General features: G+C 34.3%; 1 protein-coding gene across 1 annotated transcript; it reads left to right on the forward strand.

Annotated features, from left to right (window-relative positions):
• Positions 1-11644: 11644 nt before the first annotated feature.
• On the forward strand, positions 11645-13532 carry LOC127160664 (GTPase IMAP family member 8). Its single transcript, XM_051103322.1, has 2 exons — positions 11645-12215; positions 12343-13532. The coding sequence occupies exons 1-2, from the start codon at positions 11645-11647 to the stop codon at positions 13530-13532; spliced, it is 1761 nt and encodes a 586-aa protein (XP_050959279.1).
• Positions 13533-15615: the final 2083 nt, after the last annotated feature.

Consider the following 15615-nt stretch of genomic DNA (forward strand, 5'->3'; position numbering starts at 1 on the left):
TAGATGGGACGTCCCGATGACCCCTTGTGTCATGGCACTATGACCCAGAGGAAAAATAGAGCTCAGCGTGTAAAAGGACACTGTTACACTTTCCATTCTTACCATAGTCTATAACTAAAAATATATGTTTTACCTCCCAACTTTATTCAATCATCAAACAATCTAGGAGGTTAATAATAACACAAGAAATAATAATTAATATTATTATGAAGTCTAAGAATGATCCAGGATTCCATTCCTTCAGTGCCATGGTTGTTGGTGCAGGAGTTATATTTTTAATAAGTTGATTCATTAGTCAATTAATTAAATGTTGCTATGTTTCCTTGTTTTAAGTAAATACGTATATTTATCAATCAAGTCATTCCACCCTTACAAAAAAGAAGTTTATTCAAGTGTGCTATTAGTATACTTCTTTTAAACTAAAAATAGGAAAGTATACTTTCAGTCTACTTTTTATGTACTTCTCAGAAATGTGCTTTATATACTTATCAGAAATATACTTAAAATGACATTTAAGTATACTTGACTTATACTTAGAAAAAGTCTATATATATTTGAGCTATACTTGTGCTCTGAGTGTCCGTTTTCATTGTTATACATGAGAGATGCTATTACACATCTTCTGTACAGAATTTCCAAAACGCAAGTGAAGAAGAAACCAAAACAGATGCTTCCACACTGTAAAAAAATACAAATACATATTTTCCATTTTAGAAACATTTTGAGTCTCAAATACTAAAAAAATGCTTGAATGTGATGTGAATCTAGTTTTGAGGCCTAGATACTTTCAACCACTTATATCCATTCCTTAGATATCTTAATTTTGTAAAATGCTTTACAAACAAAGACAACATTGTCTACGTATTGGACTAAATTATTCATAATGTTTTGTATGTTCAGATATTCATATAACAAAATATATACAAATTAATACCTAAATAGGGACACTGTAGTATACTTAAAGTATGATTTAAAGTTCATGTTAAAAAAAGCAGAAAAAAAACTTGAGTATACTTGCAGTATAAAACTACTGAACTATTAATTTACTGAGACTATACTTCAAAGTGTACTAAAAATGCATAAAAAAGTATTTAATTAGTAAACTATCAGTATACCTATAAGTTAGTATACTTGTACACTTTTAGTATACTTGCAGTAAAAACTGAAAACATAGATGTAAACTAGTTGTGTGCTCAAAGTTTACTACTGTTATATTTAAAGTATACTTAAAAGTATACTTTTATATGCTAGAAAGTGGGCCAATTTAGTCCCAAGGAGTATTAAAATAGTACACTTAAAAGTGTACTACTAGTACGCTGATATTTGTATACTTACTATATAAAGTATACTTAAAAATATACTTTACTTATGTATACTTTATAAAATAAACTTGAAGAATACTTCTTTTTGGTACGGGCACTTGTATATCCTTCATGGACCACCGCTTCCCTAGTGCCTAGTTCCCTAGTTTTTCCCAACCCCAATTCCCAATATATTCATTCAGAACTAAACACGGCTGTTTTGCTATGCTTCTGCTTCAAAGGCAGGTGCGCAGATAGCACTAGGGACGGGAAGGACCAGTTTTTTTTTTCATCAGTAGTATTATTTTTGGTTTGAATTTTGTGATCGACAGTTCCTCTTTTGCTATAAGTCGGGCTTCAGACGCTTTCACTTTCGAATTCGCGATCTTGTCACGTTTTACAAGAAAAGATTATTGTCTGTTTTGCTTTACATGTATACACCTTTCACTTTTTAAGACTAAAACAAAACATGGATTCATTGGTAGACTATTTTTTTATCAAAAGCATAACAATAAAACAGGCTACAAAACGAATAAGATGGCATACACCACATGCTGTAGCGGTATACCGACTGATAAATTACAGAACGTTTAGCAAACACTGAGGAATCAAATAAAATTAAAAGAAAGCCTCCATAACGTAACGTGAGGTAAATAATGACTTTTCAAAATTAAAACAAAAAAAGAATAGTTAAACGTCGTCGCTGACAACGCTTGCATGTTTATTTTTCCACAAGACTACCAACCCACTAAACATTAGATGTCTGACGGACGTCTAGATTACGTCAATATTCAAAAACGACGTACAAAAGACGTTGTTTGGACGTGTCTTTCACATCTTTGCGCAGTGGGAACATGTTAACCTTCTCTGTTGAAGATGCGTTTTTTTTGTTGTTGTTGTTGTTGTTGTTGTTGTTGTTGCTTTACTTAACTTGAAAACCAAATTCCTCCGTCCGCCATCGTTTCCTCAATATTCGCGTCATTTTTGCCGCGAGCTATGCGCACCTTCGCGCTCATGCTGACGCGGCCAGTGGTATAAAGCAGGCTATATATCTAACGAATTAAATATTATTTCCAAGCATTTACACCGTAAATAAAACTTGTGAACAGTCATGTAACGTTATTTACTTCAGAAAAACCAACAATAGGCCTAAGTGAAGTTAACGTATACCACAACGTTTGGGGGGCCGTACAAGTATGTTGCATATTGGCCCAGGGCTGACTTGCTTCGCCACTGTATAGAACTCATGTTTATTCATATAGAACTCACAGAATTCATATAGGGGTGAAGATAAGCGTACAGTACAGTAACATCACTATACGATAAAACACCGTCAACATTACTGTTTAGATTTACTTACAATCTCCTTAAATAAATTTGCATTTTATTTCTTTAGAATTGTTTCGTGTCTGACTCGAGGATCGAGTCGGGTTTTTTTTTTCAGCTAATACTGAAATTAAAATAAATAAATAAATATTGTTAGTATGATGATGATGATGATGATGATTATTTACACCTTCCATATGCAACTCAAAAGAACAGTTCGCTTTAGTGCATCAGCTGTGTGGAGATCAATATACAAGCTCAGTTTTTTAGGATGGAAGCTGCCATTTGTCTGTCAAATGAAAGCCTGTCAGTATGTTCTGCATTAAGTGTGCTGTGACTTATTCAAACATAAAATACAAAATATCAATCAAATAATTATAAAATCAGTTAAAATAAAGTACAATTATTAAAACTTTAACACAAAATAGTTGAAGTCAAAGTGATAATAATTGATGATATTAAGCAAATAAAGAACAACCTGTGTGTTGATGTCTCTTTCTCAGTGTCTTCTGTCATCAAGAGGTTCAAACAGCAAATGAAAATCTCTCTGCTATTTATATAGACACATATAGGCTACCCTGAAATCACATGATATTCAGTTCCCTGAAATCACATGACAAAGCAGAAAGTGAAAGTATTTGAATTACACATTGATCATAAACACAGCTCAAAGGCTTCCTACCAGTGGCCTTCACAATACCTAACATTCATATTTATCATTGGTACTAGAATGTCTGAAGAAGAGCATTTAAGCTTGAAACGTCACCATATGGTGAGAACTTAAATAAATATTTTTCTCTTTGCTGGAGCTGTGGTGTGCCTACTTTGATTTTTCAGTTAAAAGTTTTGTGTGGTGGAGCACCCAAGTTATGTGTCACCACACAACCTGAACATCCCATAAATTATTTGTTATTAAGCACCTACAGTCTCAAACCATATGTAAACTTACTGTATATTTGGCATGGCAGAAGCCCAGCAAAAAAGTTCCTCCTATGGGGTATATATCTTATTGAAAACACTTGTGCTGTGTATTAGTGCACCTATTTCTTAACGTTTGTTAACAATCTCTACATTTATATATGAGGCAATAATGACTGGTTAATTAATAATAATCATATGGTTTCATTGAATAACACTGTAAAATGTAATGCACTCTAAAATACATAATGCAATTCAAAATAAACAATTTATGTGCATTACATATTATAACAAATGTCTGTAAAGGGCGCCAAAGGCCTGGTAATTGCTGTTGTTACACTCACAAAACATTTAATTCAAAGATCCAGTTTTTGGCTACCTTTTTGTGGTAGAAATGCTACAACCATAAAACAGAAACATGTGAACATCACAACCCTTACAAAAATTAACCATTGTTTCATTATAGTAAAACTGCTTCATTTTCTTTTGTGTGATTTCTGAATGCTTGAGACTATAAAATCAATCAGACAACAGTATTAATAAAATAATAGCCATAGGCGGTAACTGTCTAGAGCTACAACTGTAAATAATACATTTTAATTACAATTTATTTATATACTTTTATATTTTATTAAAGTTATGTATTGACCCCTATAATAGGTGTTTTCCCCCCATAATATTTAGGGGAGGGGGCACAACAATACAATTCTGGTTAGGACACCCATTTAGCTAGCAGCAGCCCTGAGATAAGTACAAACAAAAAAGCTGTAAAAACAGTATTTGTTTGGCACATTTAAGTTGTGATTTAGCAGGACCTTTCTTTCTTTCTTTCTTTCTTTGTTGGTTCTATATATGCATGTATAGTTCATATGTACTTACTTACTTACTTAATTAATTAATTAATTAATTATTATTATTACCAAAGCAGAATTAATGTTAATTGACTTCGGGGACCTCAATAATGGCTATGGCCCTGGATCTGTTCATTGTCAAACTCCAAAATTAAATAAGTTTTAATTCTTAAAAGAACGCCATTATTTGAAAAAGTTTATTTTATTGTATTGACAAAATATTTTAGTTTGTCGTGTATATTTTGTCATTCGATAACATTTCAATCTGTCTTACCTGCGGTTCATGATGTCACATTTCACTTACTTTCTTTGAAGGCAAATAAAAAAAAAAAAAACGTAATGTAATTCCATAACTGTAATTATAGAAGAAGAAAAAAAAATTACTAGACACGTGTGAACTTAATGTGGTTAAAAAATATATATACTCTGAACCCCACATGAATTTACACAAACTGAGAAATTCAAAACGTGTTTGGTTGCGCCCCGCACTCCCCTACGTCAGTCATCTTTTTACTTTCGGTTTCGTAAATGTCGAGCATAAAATGGCGCACAGTGCTGGTAAGCTTCGATGAATAACAAAATATTTACATTAGCAACTTATATCAATGATATATCAGAGTCAAATATAATCCTACCAAGGTACCAAGTGTACAGCGCCTAATCTTATAACCAATTTTGTGGAGTTGTTTTGCTTGTTTCCTTGTGTACTCTTTTACTTGTTTAGCCTACTTGTGTACTTGTTTACGATTAGAATATCTAAAATTACTATATATACGCGTTAATAGACAACGTATATAGTATACTTTTAATTATTTAAAACTAAAAGATTCTAACTATTTATACACTGTTGAAAATAGTATTGTTTAATATGATAATTGTATTCCTAAGATTACAGAAAAAAATTTGGTAGTCTAAAAATTTCGACACTGAATTAGCTGTTTTCTTTTCATTGTCTGAAACATTCATATAAAGATCAAAAATGCCAACAAAACACACTTACACACTGAAGATAAAGAGGCTTTAAACTAGGTTGTGGAATATTTGTGCAGTTTTCTGTCATGTTTTTATCCAGTACTAAATTATTGTAGCATGTGTTTTCTGATGTACATAATGTTCACCAGAACCATTAACACTTTGTGTTCTTGTGTTTTGCAGTGGACAGAAGTAGTCCAATTTTTGATCGCCCCAACAGTAAGTCTATTAAATGATTTTTTTATTTTTATTTATTTATTTATTTATTTATTTTTTAATATACTTATTGTGATAGATTTATATTTAGTTCTGAAAAAGTACCTTTTATGAATAAAATGCACATGGAAGAGGGTTGTTTATATTACGTCTATATTCATAGTGAATATCTGAACCATTCCATTATCAAGTAGTGCATATAATATGTTCACATGGACTCACTAGCAGTTTGTGTTTTTCTGTGGTGTTTTGCAGTGGACGTAGGTTCAGATGATGATTCACCCAAAAGTAAGTCTATTTGACTTGGAAAATACTAAACTGTGGTGCAACTTGTTGCTTAACTACCATAGTATAATGCACTGAAGGAGAAATAGATAATCCCAAAACCATAGTAACATGGTTTTTAACTCCATGGTTAAAAATATTAGCCCGCAACTAGCTTGTAATTTTTGCTGATGTTTTGTTGCCAGTGCTGGACAGTGGTGGACGGAGTAAACAAATCAAGTACTTGAGTAAAAGTACAGATACACGTCTAATAAAATATTACTCCAGTAAATATTTTAAAAGGGCTTTTAAAAGTAAAAGTGCTCCTTTTTCAATTTTACTGGAGTGAAAGTACAAAAGTACCCGATTTTTATTTACTTAAGTAAAAAAATACTGATAGATTTATTTAGCAATTTTATATTGGCTACTTAACTTAATGATTTACTTATTTTCAGTATGGTTATGAATTAACATGCATAACTGTCTACTCGGCTAGATGATCCGAACAGTATAAACATTTATACTGTTGATAAACAATAGAAAAACAGATGTGGCATTTTAATAAACTGCTTATGTTACAGCAGTGGGTAATATGAACATGCATGAGTTATTTTATTTAATCTGTGTTATTTTTTTTTTTTTGTTTGTTTGTTTTTTGACCTAAAACATAAAGACACTGACGTTGAGGTGTCTGAATTCAAGCATTTTAATGGGCTTAAATAATTGCCCTTTGCAGCAGATTTATTTCACAAATAACCGACAGTTTTAACCTAAATGTGATTTTCAGTTACAATAATTAATCCTTTAACATTAGCAACTTACTTTTTCGCAGCATCAGTCACGCACGCTCACAAGATCTCCCAGTTCTTACTTGTGAATTCAGTTCTTTGGAGACTTGCTCTAAATGACCTCGTGAACAGCTGGAATCAGATCATTCCAAGTCGTGAATGAATCGTTTGGTGCGATTTGTAAACCGATTTAATAGGCTCATTGAAAAGAATCAGTTTGTTCATGAATCAGACACCGCTTCTGCATCTCGGAGCATGTGATGTATTATAAGGAGTAACGTCATGCTTGTGAAGTAAAAAGTATGATCTTACACTTTGGTGTACTCCAGTAAAGTACAAACACTTGAAAAATGTGCTTAAGTACAGTAACGAAGTATAAATTCGTACAACTACTTTGTTACTGTCCACCACTGGTGCTGGGTAATAACTAATTACACAATCACATTCCAAAAATTAAGTATGGGTGCGCGGGGCACAAACTAACGCGGAGTTAATTGTAACGCACGTGGTTTAAATATTTCCACATAGCTAGCATAACCAAATTCATGGGAACCTACAGGGAACATTCTATTTATGTTAAAAAAACTTTCCTGGCTTACCAATAGGGAACGTTCTATTTATGTCCCTAGAAGGTTCCCTGAAAGTTCTCTGAAGGTTCCCAGAATGTTCTCCTAACCTCTTCACTCTGATACCGCTGCTGTATCCCTGGTGAAGAAACCAGCATATGCTGGTAGGTATGTTTTGATGCTGGGATGCTGGTTAGGTAGGTTTTGATGCTGGTTTAAGCTGGTCCTTTGCTGGTTTAAGCTGGTTCTTTGCTGGTTCCTGCTGGTCCTTTGCTGGTTTATGCTGATCCTTGACCAGCAACATGACCAGTTTAAACCAGCAAAGGACCATCTTAAACCAGCATGGGATGTCAGCACTCCCGCGTCCCGTAGTAAGTAAAGCATGGAAGACGGACAGATGTGGACCTCAATAATCACTACTACAAACCATGTTTAGTCTGTAATGTAAGATTAGAAGTACCATAACCCAGATTTTATGTTTATTAAAGCACCAAATAACAATGACTTCAACAAAATATTGGATTTTAAAAATGTAAATTTTATTTTTACAGATGTTAAAAATGAGTAACATTTATTTGACTTTAATTAGGATAATATTACATTCGTTTCTTACCACTGAATTAACGATGATGTGCTTCTTTTGATCAGTACACAAAAAGTCCAGTGCGCGGCTTTCTGTGGCAGGCAGGATTAAGCGCGTGCTGGAGAAGTGTGTGCAGATCAGAGGCATGCAGAAAAGAAATATACAAAATATATTTTGTAGAAATATCACAAACAGGGTTTATGATATTATTTTCTGACTACGCTTAACCTTGGCTTTATTTTAGCTATAAAATTGGAATTATATTATCATTTGACCACTTGATGTCTACACTTTATTAAACGCTTATTTCAGAAATGGAATTCTGCAAAAAATAGTTTGTTTATGTTGAACAAAATATACATTTCAGCATTAGAATAATCAGAAACATCTGCAAAGTTTTTATTAGTTTACACGGATATGACAACTAAAAATAACCTGCAGGGGACGTTCTGGGAACATTCCCTGTAGGTTATAAAAATAAAACCTAAAAATAACCTGCAGGGAACGCTCTGGGAATGTTCTCTGAAGGTTATAATAATAAAACCTAAAAATAATAACCCACAGGGAACGTTCTGGGAAGGTTCTTTTTAGGTTATAAAATTAAACTAAAAAATAACCTGGGAACGTACCCTGTAGGTTATTAAAAAGAGAACCTACAGGGAATGTTCCTAAACGTTCTCATTTAGTTCCCCCAAAAAAATAACCAAATGGGAACCATAGGGGAACGTTGGGGGAATGTTCTGTGTTTGCTGGGATTTGCGCACATTGTTTTGAACTATACTGTATAGCTGTGTTTTGCGATCAGGGCCGTTGCACGCATGGTTGAGATGTGTTCATTGTGAAACACAAAAATTTGATTATTTTTCATTTTTAAAAAATGCCATTATTTTATTTGAAAAAGTTAATCATTTTATTTTATTGACAAAATACTTTAGTTTTTTGTGTAGATTTTGTTTTTCATTCAATCAGATAACATTTTAAGCTGTCATATGGTCATGTTACAATGTGCCCCACCTAATAACGAAAAACGTATATACTGTAATTATGAAACAAAGCGACATATTTGTACTAGTGTGAAATTAACGTGGATAAAAAAATGATACTCTGAACCCCACATGGATTTACGCAACCTGAGAAGTTCAAAAAATGTTGTGCCCCGTGTTCCCCTACTTATAATTAGAGTAAATTACATTTTAAAATACACCTAATCAGACTATATGTCAGGATTAGGGACCTGTTTTGTGTTTTCCCTCCCCATGTGCTTCCCGTGACCTAGTTTCTCCCTAATTGTCTAATTGTATTATTTGCATCACCTGTGTTCCCCTGATTACCTCGTTAAGGTGTGCATTTATAGTTTGGTTTGCCGCTTGCTTTCTGTCCAGTGTCTAACCTCTACCCCTACATGTGTTCCTGCTCTGTGTTTCCCTGTTTGGATCATTGAAGAGTCTCTCTATTTTATTTTTATTTTTATTTTTTGAGAAAATGAGAAAGCCACATGATAAACCAAAGCCCATCACAAGCAGCTTTTAAATATTAACATATATAGAAGGCGCACAGTGTCATTCACAAAAAACTCTACACACCATTATGATTATCATGAAATAATGTGATAAACATTAATTTAACAGCATCAGATGTAAAATACAACCCTAATGTACAAAACTGACAAGAAAAAAAATTAAAGAAACAGTTTTTTCAACAATAAAAAGAAAAAAAATGTAACACACTGTAAATTTTACATTGTTTTTCACTTCTAAAAAACGGTATACCACCGTAAAATTACATGCAATGTCCACTACATTTTTTCACCAGATATAATAGGGGAACTTAACGTTCACCTTATAACAGGTTATTGCTGTAACATTTTTACAGTTTTTTTACTGTTAAATTCACTGTATTTTTTACCATCATTTTACAGTCATTTTACGGTCATTTTAACTGTCTGCAGTCACCGCTGTTCACTTGCTGGGAACATTTTTTCTTTGTGTTTGGTTGGATAATATTAATTTTAAAATATTAAAACTCAATTCAATATAATGAGTACAAGTATTTAATTACACTGACCAAAATTATAAACGCAACTCTTTTGTTTTTGCCCCCATTTTTCATGAGCTGAACTCAAAGATCTAAGAAAGAACTTTTTTCTATGTACACAAAAGGCCTATTTCTGTCAAACATTGTTCACAAATCTGTCTAAATCTGCGTTAATGAGCATTTCTCCTTTGCCGAGATAATCCATCCACCTCACTGGTGTGGCATATCAAGATGCTGATTAGACAGCATGATTATTGCACAGGTGTGCCTTAGGCTGGCCACAATAAAAGGCCACTCTAAAATGTGCAGTTTTAGTGTGACCACCATTTGCCCCATATGCAACACATCTCCTTCACATAGAGTTGATCAGGTTGTTGATTGTGGCCTGTGGAATGTTGGTCCTCTCCTCTTTAATGGCTGTGCGAAGTTGCTGGATATTGGCAGGAACTGGAACATGCTGTTGTATACGCCGATCCAGAGCATCCCAAACATGCTCAATAGGTGACATGTCTGGTGAGTATGCTGGCCATACAAGAACTAGGATGTTTTCAGCTTCCAGGAATTGTGTACAGATCCTTGCAATGTGGGGCCATGCATTATCATGCTGCAACATGAGGTGATGGCACAACAATGGGCCTCAGGATCTCGTCACGGTACCTCTGTGCATTCAAAATGCCATCAATAAAATGCACCTGTGTTCATTGTCCATAACATACGCCTGCTCATACTATAACCCCACCGCCACCATGGGCCACTTGATCCACAACGTTGACATCAGCAAACCGCTCACCCACACAACGCCATACATGCTGTCCGCCATCTGCCCTGTACAGTGAAACCTGGGATTCATCCGTGAAGAGAATGGATGAATCCAGACGCCATCGAATGTGAACATTTGCCCACTCAAGTTGGTCACGACGACGAACTGTAGTCAGGTCGAGACCCCGATGAGGATGACGAGCATGCAGATGAGCTTCCCTGAGACAGTTTCTGACAGTTTGTGCAGAAATTATTTAGTTATGCAAACCGATTGTTGCAGCAGCTGTCTGAGTGGCTGGTCTCAAACGATCTCGGAGGTGAAGATGCTGGATGTGGAGGTCCTGGGCTGGTGTGGTTACACGTGGTCTGTGGTTGTGAGGCCGGTTGGATGTACTTCAAAATTCTCTGAAACGCCTTTGGAGACGGCTTATGGTAGAGAAATGAACATTCAATTTACGGGCAACAGCTCTGGTGGAAATTCCTGCAGTCCGCATGCCAATTGCACGCTCCCTCAAAACTTGCGACATCTGTGGCATTGTGCTGTGTGATAAAACTGCACATTTTAGAGTGGCCTTTTATTGTGGCCAGCCTAAGGCACACCTGTGCAATAATCATGCTGTCTAATCAGCATCTTGATATGCCACACCTGTGAGGTGGATGGATTAACTTGGCAAAGGAGAAGTGCTCACTAACACAGATTTAGACAGATTTGTGAACAATATTTGAGAGAAATAGGCCTTTTGTGTAAATAGAAAAAGTCTTAGATCTTTGAGTTCAGCTCACAAAAAATGGGGGCAAAAACAAGTGTTGTGTTTATAACTTTGGTCAGTGTAGATATAGGATGCTAATTGTATGTCTTTTATCCCTGACAGAATTTAAAAGTTTACCTTTATCTTTCTTTCTTTTTGTATTTTTTTTTTTTAATAAAAATTCATATTATTTTACAGTAGAAATATTTTAAGCAACTTAGATTGTATTAAATTGTCATATGTGTATAATTATTTCCCTTAAACCATGTTAATTTTATTTATTTCTAGGCTACCGAATGAAAATGGATGCGGATATAATGCAATATCTGTGTTTAAATTTGGTTTTGCTGGGAAGAACAGGAGTTGGGAAAAGTTTGTCAGGAAACACAATACTGGGACGACAAGCTTTCATCTCAGGGAGCAGCTCCACTTTAGTGACTCACAATGTTGCTGCTGAAATTGGTGATATTTGTGGATTACCAATCACAGTTTATGACACACCAGGATTTTCTGATAAAGTGCTGACTAAGGAAGACTCTTGGAAATATGAAGAAATTCTTCAGAAATGTGAATCAGGTCTGTGTGCCTTTCTGCTGGTTCTCCGGTCAGACAGTTTCACTGAAGAAGATCAGGAAGCTCTGGAGAAGATTGAAGAGCTGCTGGGAGCAAAGCGCATCGAAAATACCTGGATACTTTTCACCAGAGGAGATAAATTAGAAGAAAATGTTAGCATAAATAAAGTCATCAAAGAAACCGAATACTTGAAGAACCTTGTTCAGAAATATGAGGGCAGATACCATGTGTTCAACAACAAGCATAGAAGACCTGACGATGATGATCAAGTGAATTCTCTGATATCTAAAGTTTTCTACAGGAACCTAGAGATTTGTAAGTGTATTTATGTATGTTCACTTTGAACATGAAGTAGTTGGCACAATACCATGTACAAAGTATGAGTCAAGGTATAAGTGTGATTTTTTTAATTATTTATTTATTTATTTATTTCTCCATATAGTGCCAAAACGAAAAAGAATTCCAGTCAACATCCCCAACATTCTTGCCAACCATCGTTTAACCAGAAGAATTGTGCTTCTGGGTAAAAGTGGTGTTGGGAAAAGTGCAGCTGCAAACACAATACTGGGACAGACCGTGTTTGAATCTGCAGTTGGCTCAAATTCAGTAACCCATGAATGTTCAGTAAAACACAGTACTGTCGCAGGGAGGAAAGTGTCTGTAGTTGATACTCCTGGATTATTTGACACAGAGATGAGTTCTGAGCACTTAATGATAGAAATAGTGAGAAGTGTTTATATATCCAGTCCTGGACCTCATGCCTTTCTCATTGTGTTTCCTGTGAACCGATTCACTGAGCAGGAGGAGGAGATTCCTCGGATCATTGAGATGTTGTTTGGTCAGGAGGTGTTACAATATTCCATCATTCTCTTCACTCATGGAGATCAGCTAGAAGGAAGGTCCATAAAAGAAATCATTGAGGAGAGTAAAGCATTAAGAGATCTAGTTGATCAGTGTGGAGGCAGATATCAGGTGTTCAACAACAGAGATGAGAATAACAGAGAGCAGGTGAATGATCTACTGCAGAAGATTGACACAATGATAGAGCAGAATGGAGGAGGATATTACAGTAATGAGATGTATGAAGATGCTCTGAGATTCAGACGAGAGGAAGAGATTGAGAGAGTAAGAAAGGAGGCAGAGGAGAGAGTCAGAGCAGAGATACAGCATGAGAATAATCTGAGACGACAACAAGAGGAGATTCAAAGACGAGAAGAGATTGAAAGAGTCAGAAAGGAGACAGAGGAGAGAATCAGAGCAGAGACAAAAGCTCAAATGATGTCTAAAATAGAAAGACTTGAAGCAGAGAGACAGAAAGAGGAAGAGTGGAGAAAACAACAAGAGCAGAACCACAGACAAGAAGAGATTGAGAGAATAATAAGACAGACAGAGGAGAGAACCAGAGCAGAGATACAACATGAGAATAACCCGAGACAACGACAAGAGGAGAACCACAATATGTCTGAAGAAAGATGTGGATTTAAGAAGTTTTTTTCAAAATATTGGAAATTTTTTTTAATGGGCATTGCAGCTGGTGCTATAATTGATGGTGGAGTTGCTAAGGGAGTTAGTCATGGAATTGTTGGTGGAGTAGTAGCCTTAATTGTTGATAAAAGGCATCAGCATCACTAATAGGTGAAAAGAATGTTGTAAGTATCACAATATTAATATTAATGCAAAATACAATAGGTTGAATGAGATGAATCACAGTCTATTATGATGTAATGAATTAACATTTTATCCAAATTTAAAGTTTCTGTAAGTTTTTTACAAACATTAGTCTATGTGGTATGTAACATCAGTCAATAATAATTCATGTAGAGTTAATTACTTGTACACTTTGTAAGGACCACCCACCGGCCCAACAATGGAATCCAGTGGCATGGGTGAAGCTACAGTATACAGTATACAGGATACAGTAAGCCATTTTAGCTTAAAACAGGGTTCCCATTCTTCTTGAAAGTACTTGAATATCAGACACATGGATTCAAGGCCTGGAAAGTTAAAAAATTAGCCAATAAATCTTGTTTTTTTTTTTTTATTTTGTTTTTTTGTTTTGTTTTTTTTCTTAAATAAACTAGCCTAGAATTAAAAGTAAAAAATTATTTTGCTTGTTTCGAGAAAATAGGACTTGAATTTTCTTGCTTAGAAAAAATGCTAATTATAATGATTTTTTATTTTGTTTTATTTTTTAATGAAATAAGTAACTTTTTAAAGTGTGCATTATATTTTAACACGCTCTATCCTGAAACAAGTCATATTTTCCTATTTTAAGAACACAATGTTTCTTATTTTAAGAAAACTGTATTTAAGACTCCTGACACAATTTGTAATTATTATTTTTATAAGTAATTAAAAAAAAATATATATATATATATATATATATATATATATATATATATATATATATATTTTTTTTTTTATTTTACATTACTTCACTTTTGAACCACTATTCATACTTTTGAGATATTGAGATAACTTCTTGTAGACAAAGCCAAATGTACATAAATTAAATTAGGGTTTGGATCCTTAACATTTTCTATTAGATCCATGCAGTCATTTAGTAAAATGGGGATTACAATGTAAAATAAATAAAACAAGATGCTTAAACCATGTTTCTGTTAATGGCTCCACTTTTCTTTGTTTTTCTGTAAATTAGTAGTCAGTGGTGCACTTGTAAATCTCACACACATCTCCCAGATAATACTTCAGAGGAATGTAGGTATGGTTCTTACAACTGACTTCATAATATGATGTATAATCCACTTTTTTTTATTTATTTATAATTATTATGCAAGTAGTGAATGTGACAATGTTTAAATATAACAAATACAGAACACTTAACACATATAACACATATATCAAAAAAAAAAATAAATAAATAAATAATAATAATAAGTAAAGAATGTGACAATATTTAAATGTGCTAGATATATAGATTCAATTAGACCAGTGGTTCTCAACAGGGGGGGCCGGGCCTGGGCGCGGGTAACTTTTGACGTCCGGTGCAAATTATGACATACAAAAATACATAGGCTATATAGTCATATGGATTATTCATTGAAAGGTCGTGATCTCGATTCAAACACACGCAATCTTATTGCTATATGATGATGATTTCGCCATGCCTAGAAAACCTTTAAAATCGCAATCACATCGGAATATTTAAACCTGCTTTCGCGCAACCGCTGATGCAGAGAGAGCTCTGGTCATGTAAGTTAAGCTTTGTTTGAACGACCAGGATACACGGTATATGTTACATTTCTGTGTTGCAAACATTGAATAATAATTAAAGTATTCGGATAAATGCTCATTAGAGCCCTGCACGGGCCTCATATATATTTCCTAGCCCGACCCTTGTCCGACAGCTTATCAGAATTATCGGCCCGAGCCCGTCTTTCCCCCCCTTCTCCCAAAACAACTTATACTACTGTTTCAACTATTGAAATAGTTCAATTTTGTATGTAATGGTAAAGTGATTTTATTTCGTTTCATTTTTTTGTTAAGTTAATTTAGAAAAAACGTTTGGAGCATTTTTGTTCATTAAATATAGCCTAAAGTTTTTGTTTTTTAAAGTAATGACTGTTTGATCAATTTTGCCTTCTCAAATGATCACGACTTGTTTAAAATAGAATCTATAGATATAGACCCAAAAGAGTTCAAGTATAAAACAATGTTAGTTGCAACGTTAAACTTAGAGAAATGTGCGCTATTA

The sequence above is a fragment of the Labeo rohita genome, unplaced genomic scaffold (assembly GCF_022985175.1).
Source record: "Labeo rohita strain BAU-BD-2019 unplaced genomic scaffold, IGBB_LRoh.1.0 scaffold_420, whole genome shotgun sequence".
Classification (NCBI taxonomy): domain Eukaryota; kingdom Metazoa; phylum Chordata; class Actinopteri; order Cypriniformes; family Cyprinidae; genus Labeo; species Labeo rohita.

What these genes read in the sequence shown, in the direction of transcription:
- LOC127160664 (XM_051103322.1), top strand. Translation starts at nt 11,645, where the DNA reads ATGCAATATCTGTGTTTAAATTTGGTTTTGCTGGGAAGAACAGGAGTT. An exon ending in CTACAGGAACCTAGAGATTT is followed by an intron (nt 12,216 to 12,342) that starts GTAAGTGTATTT and finishes TTCTCCATATAG; the next exon opens with TGCCAAAACGAAAAAGAATT.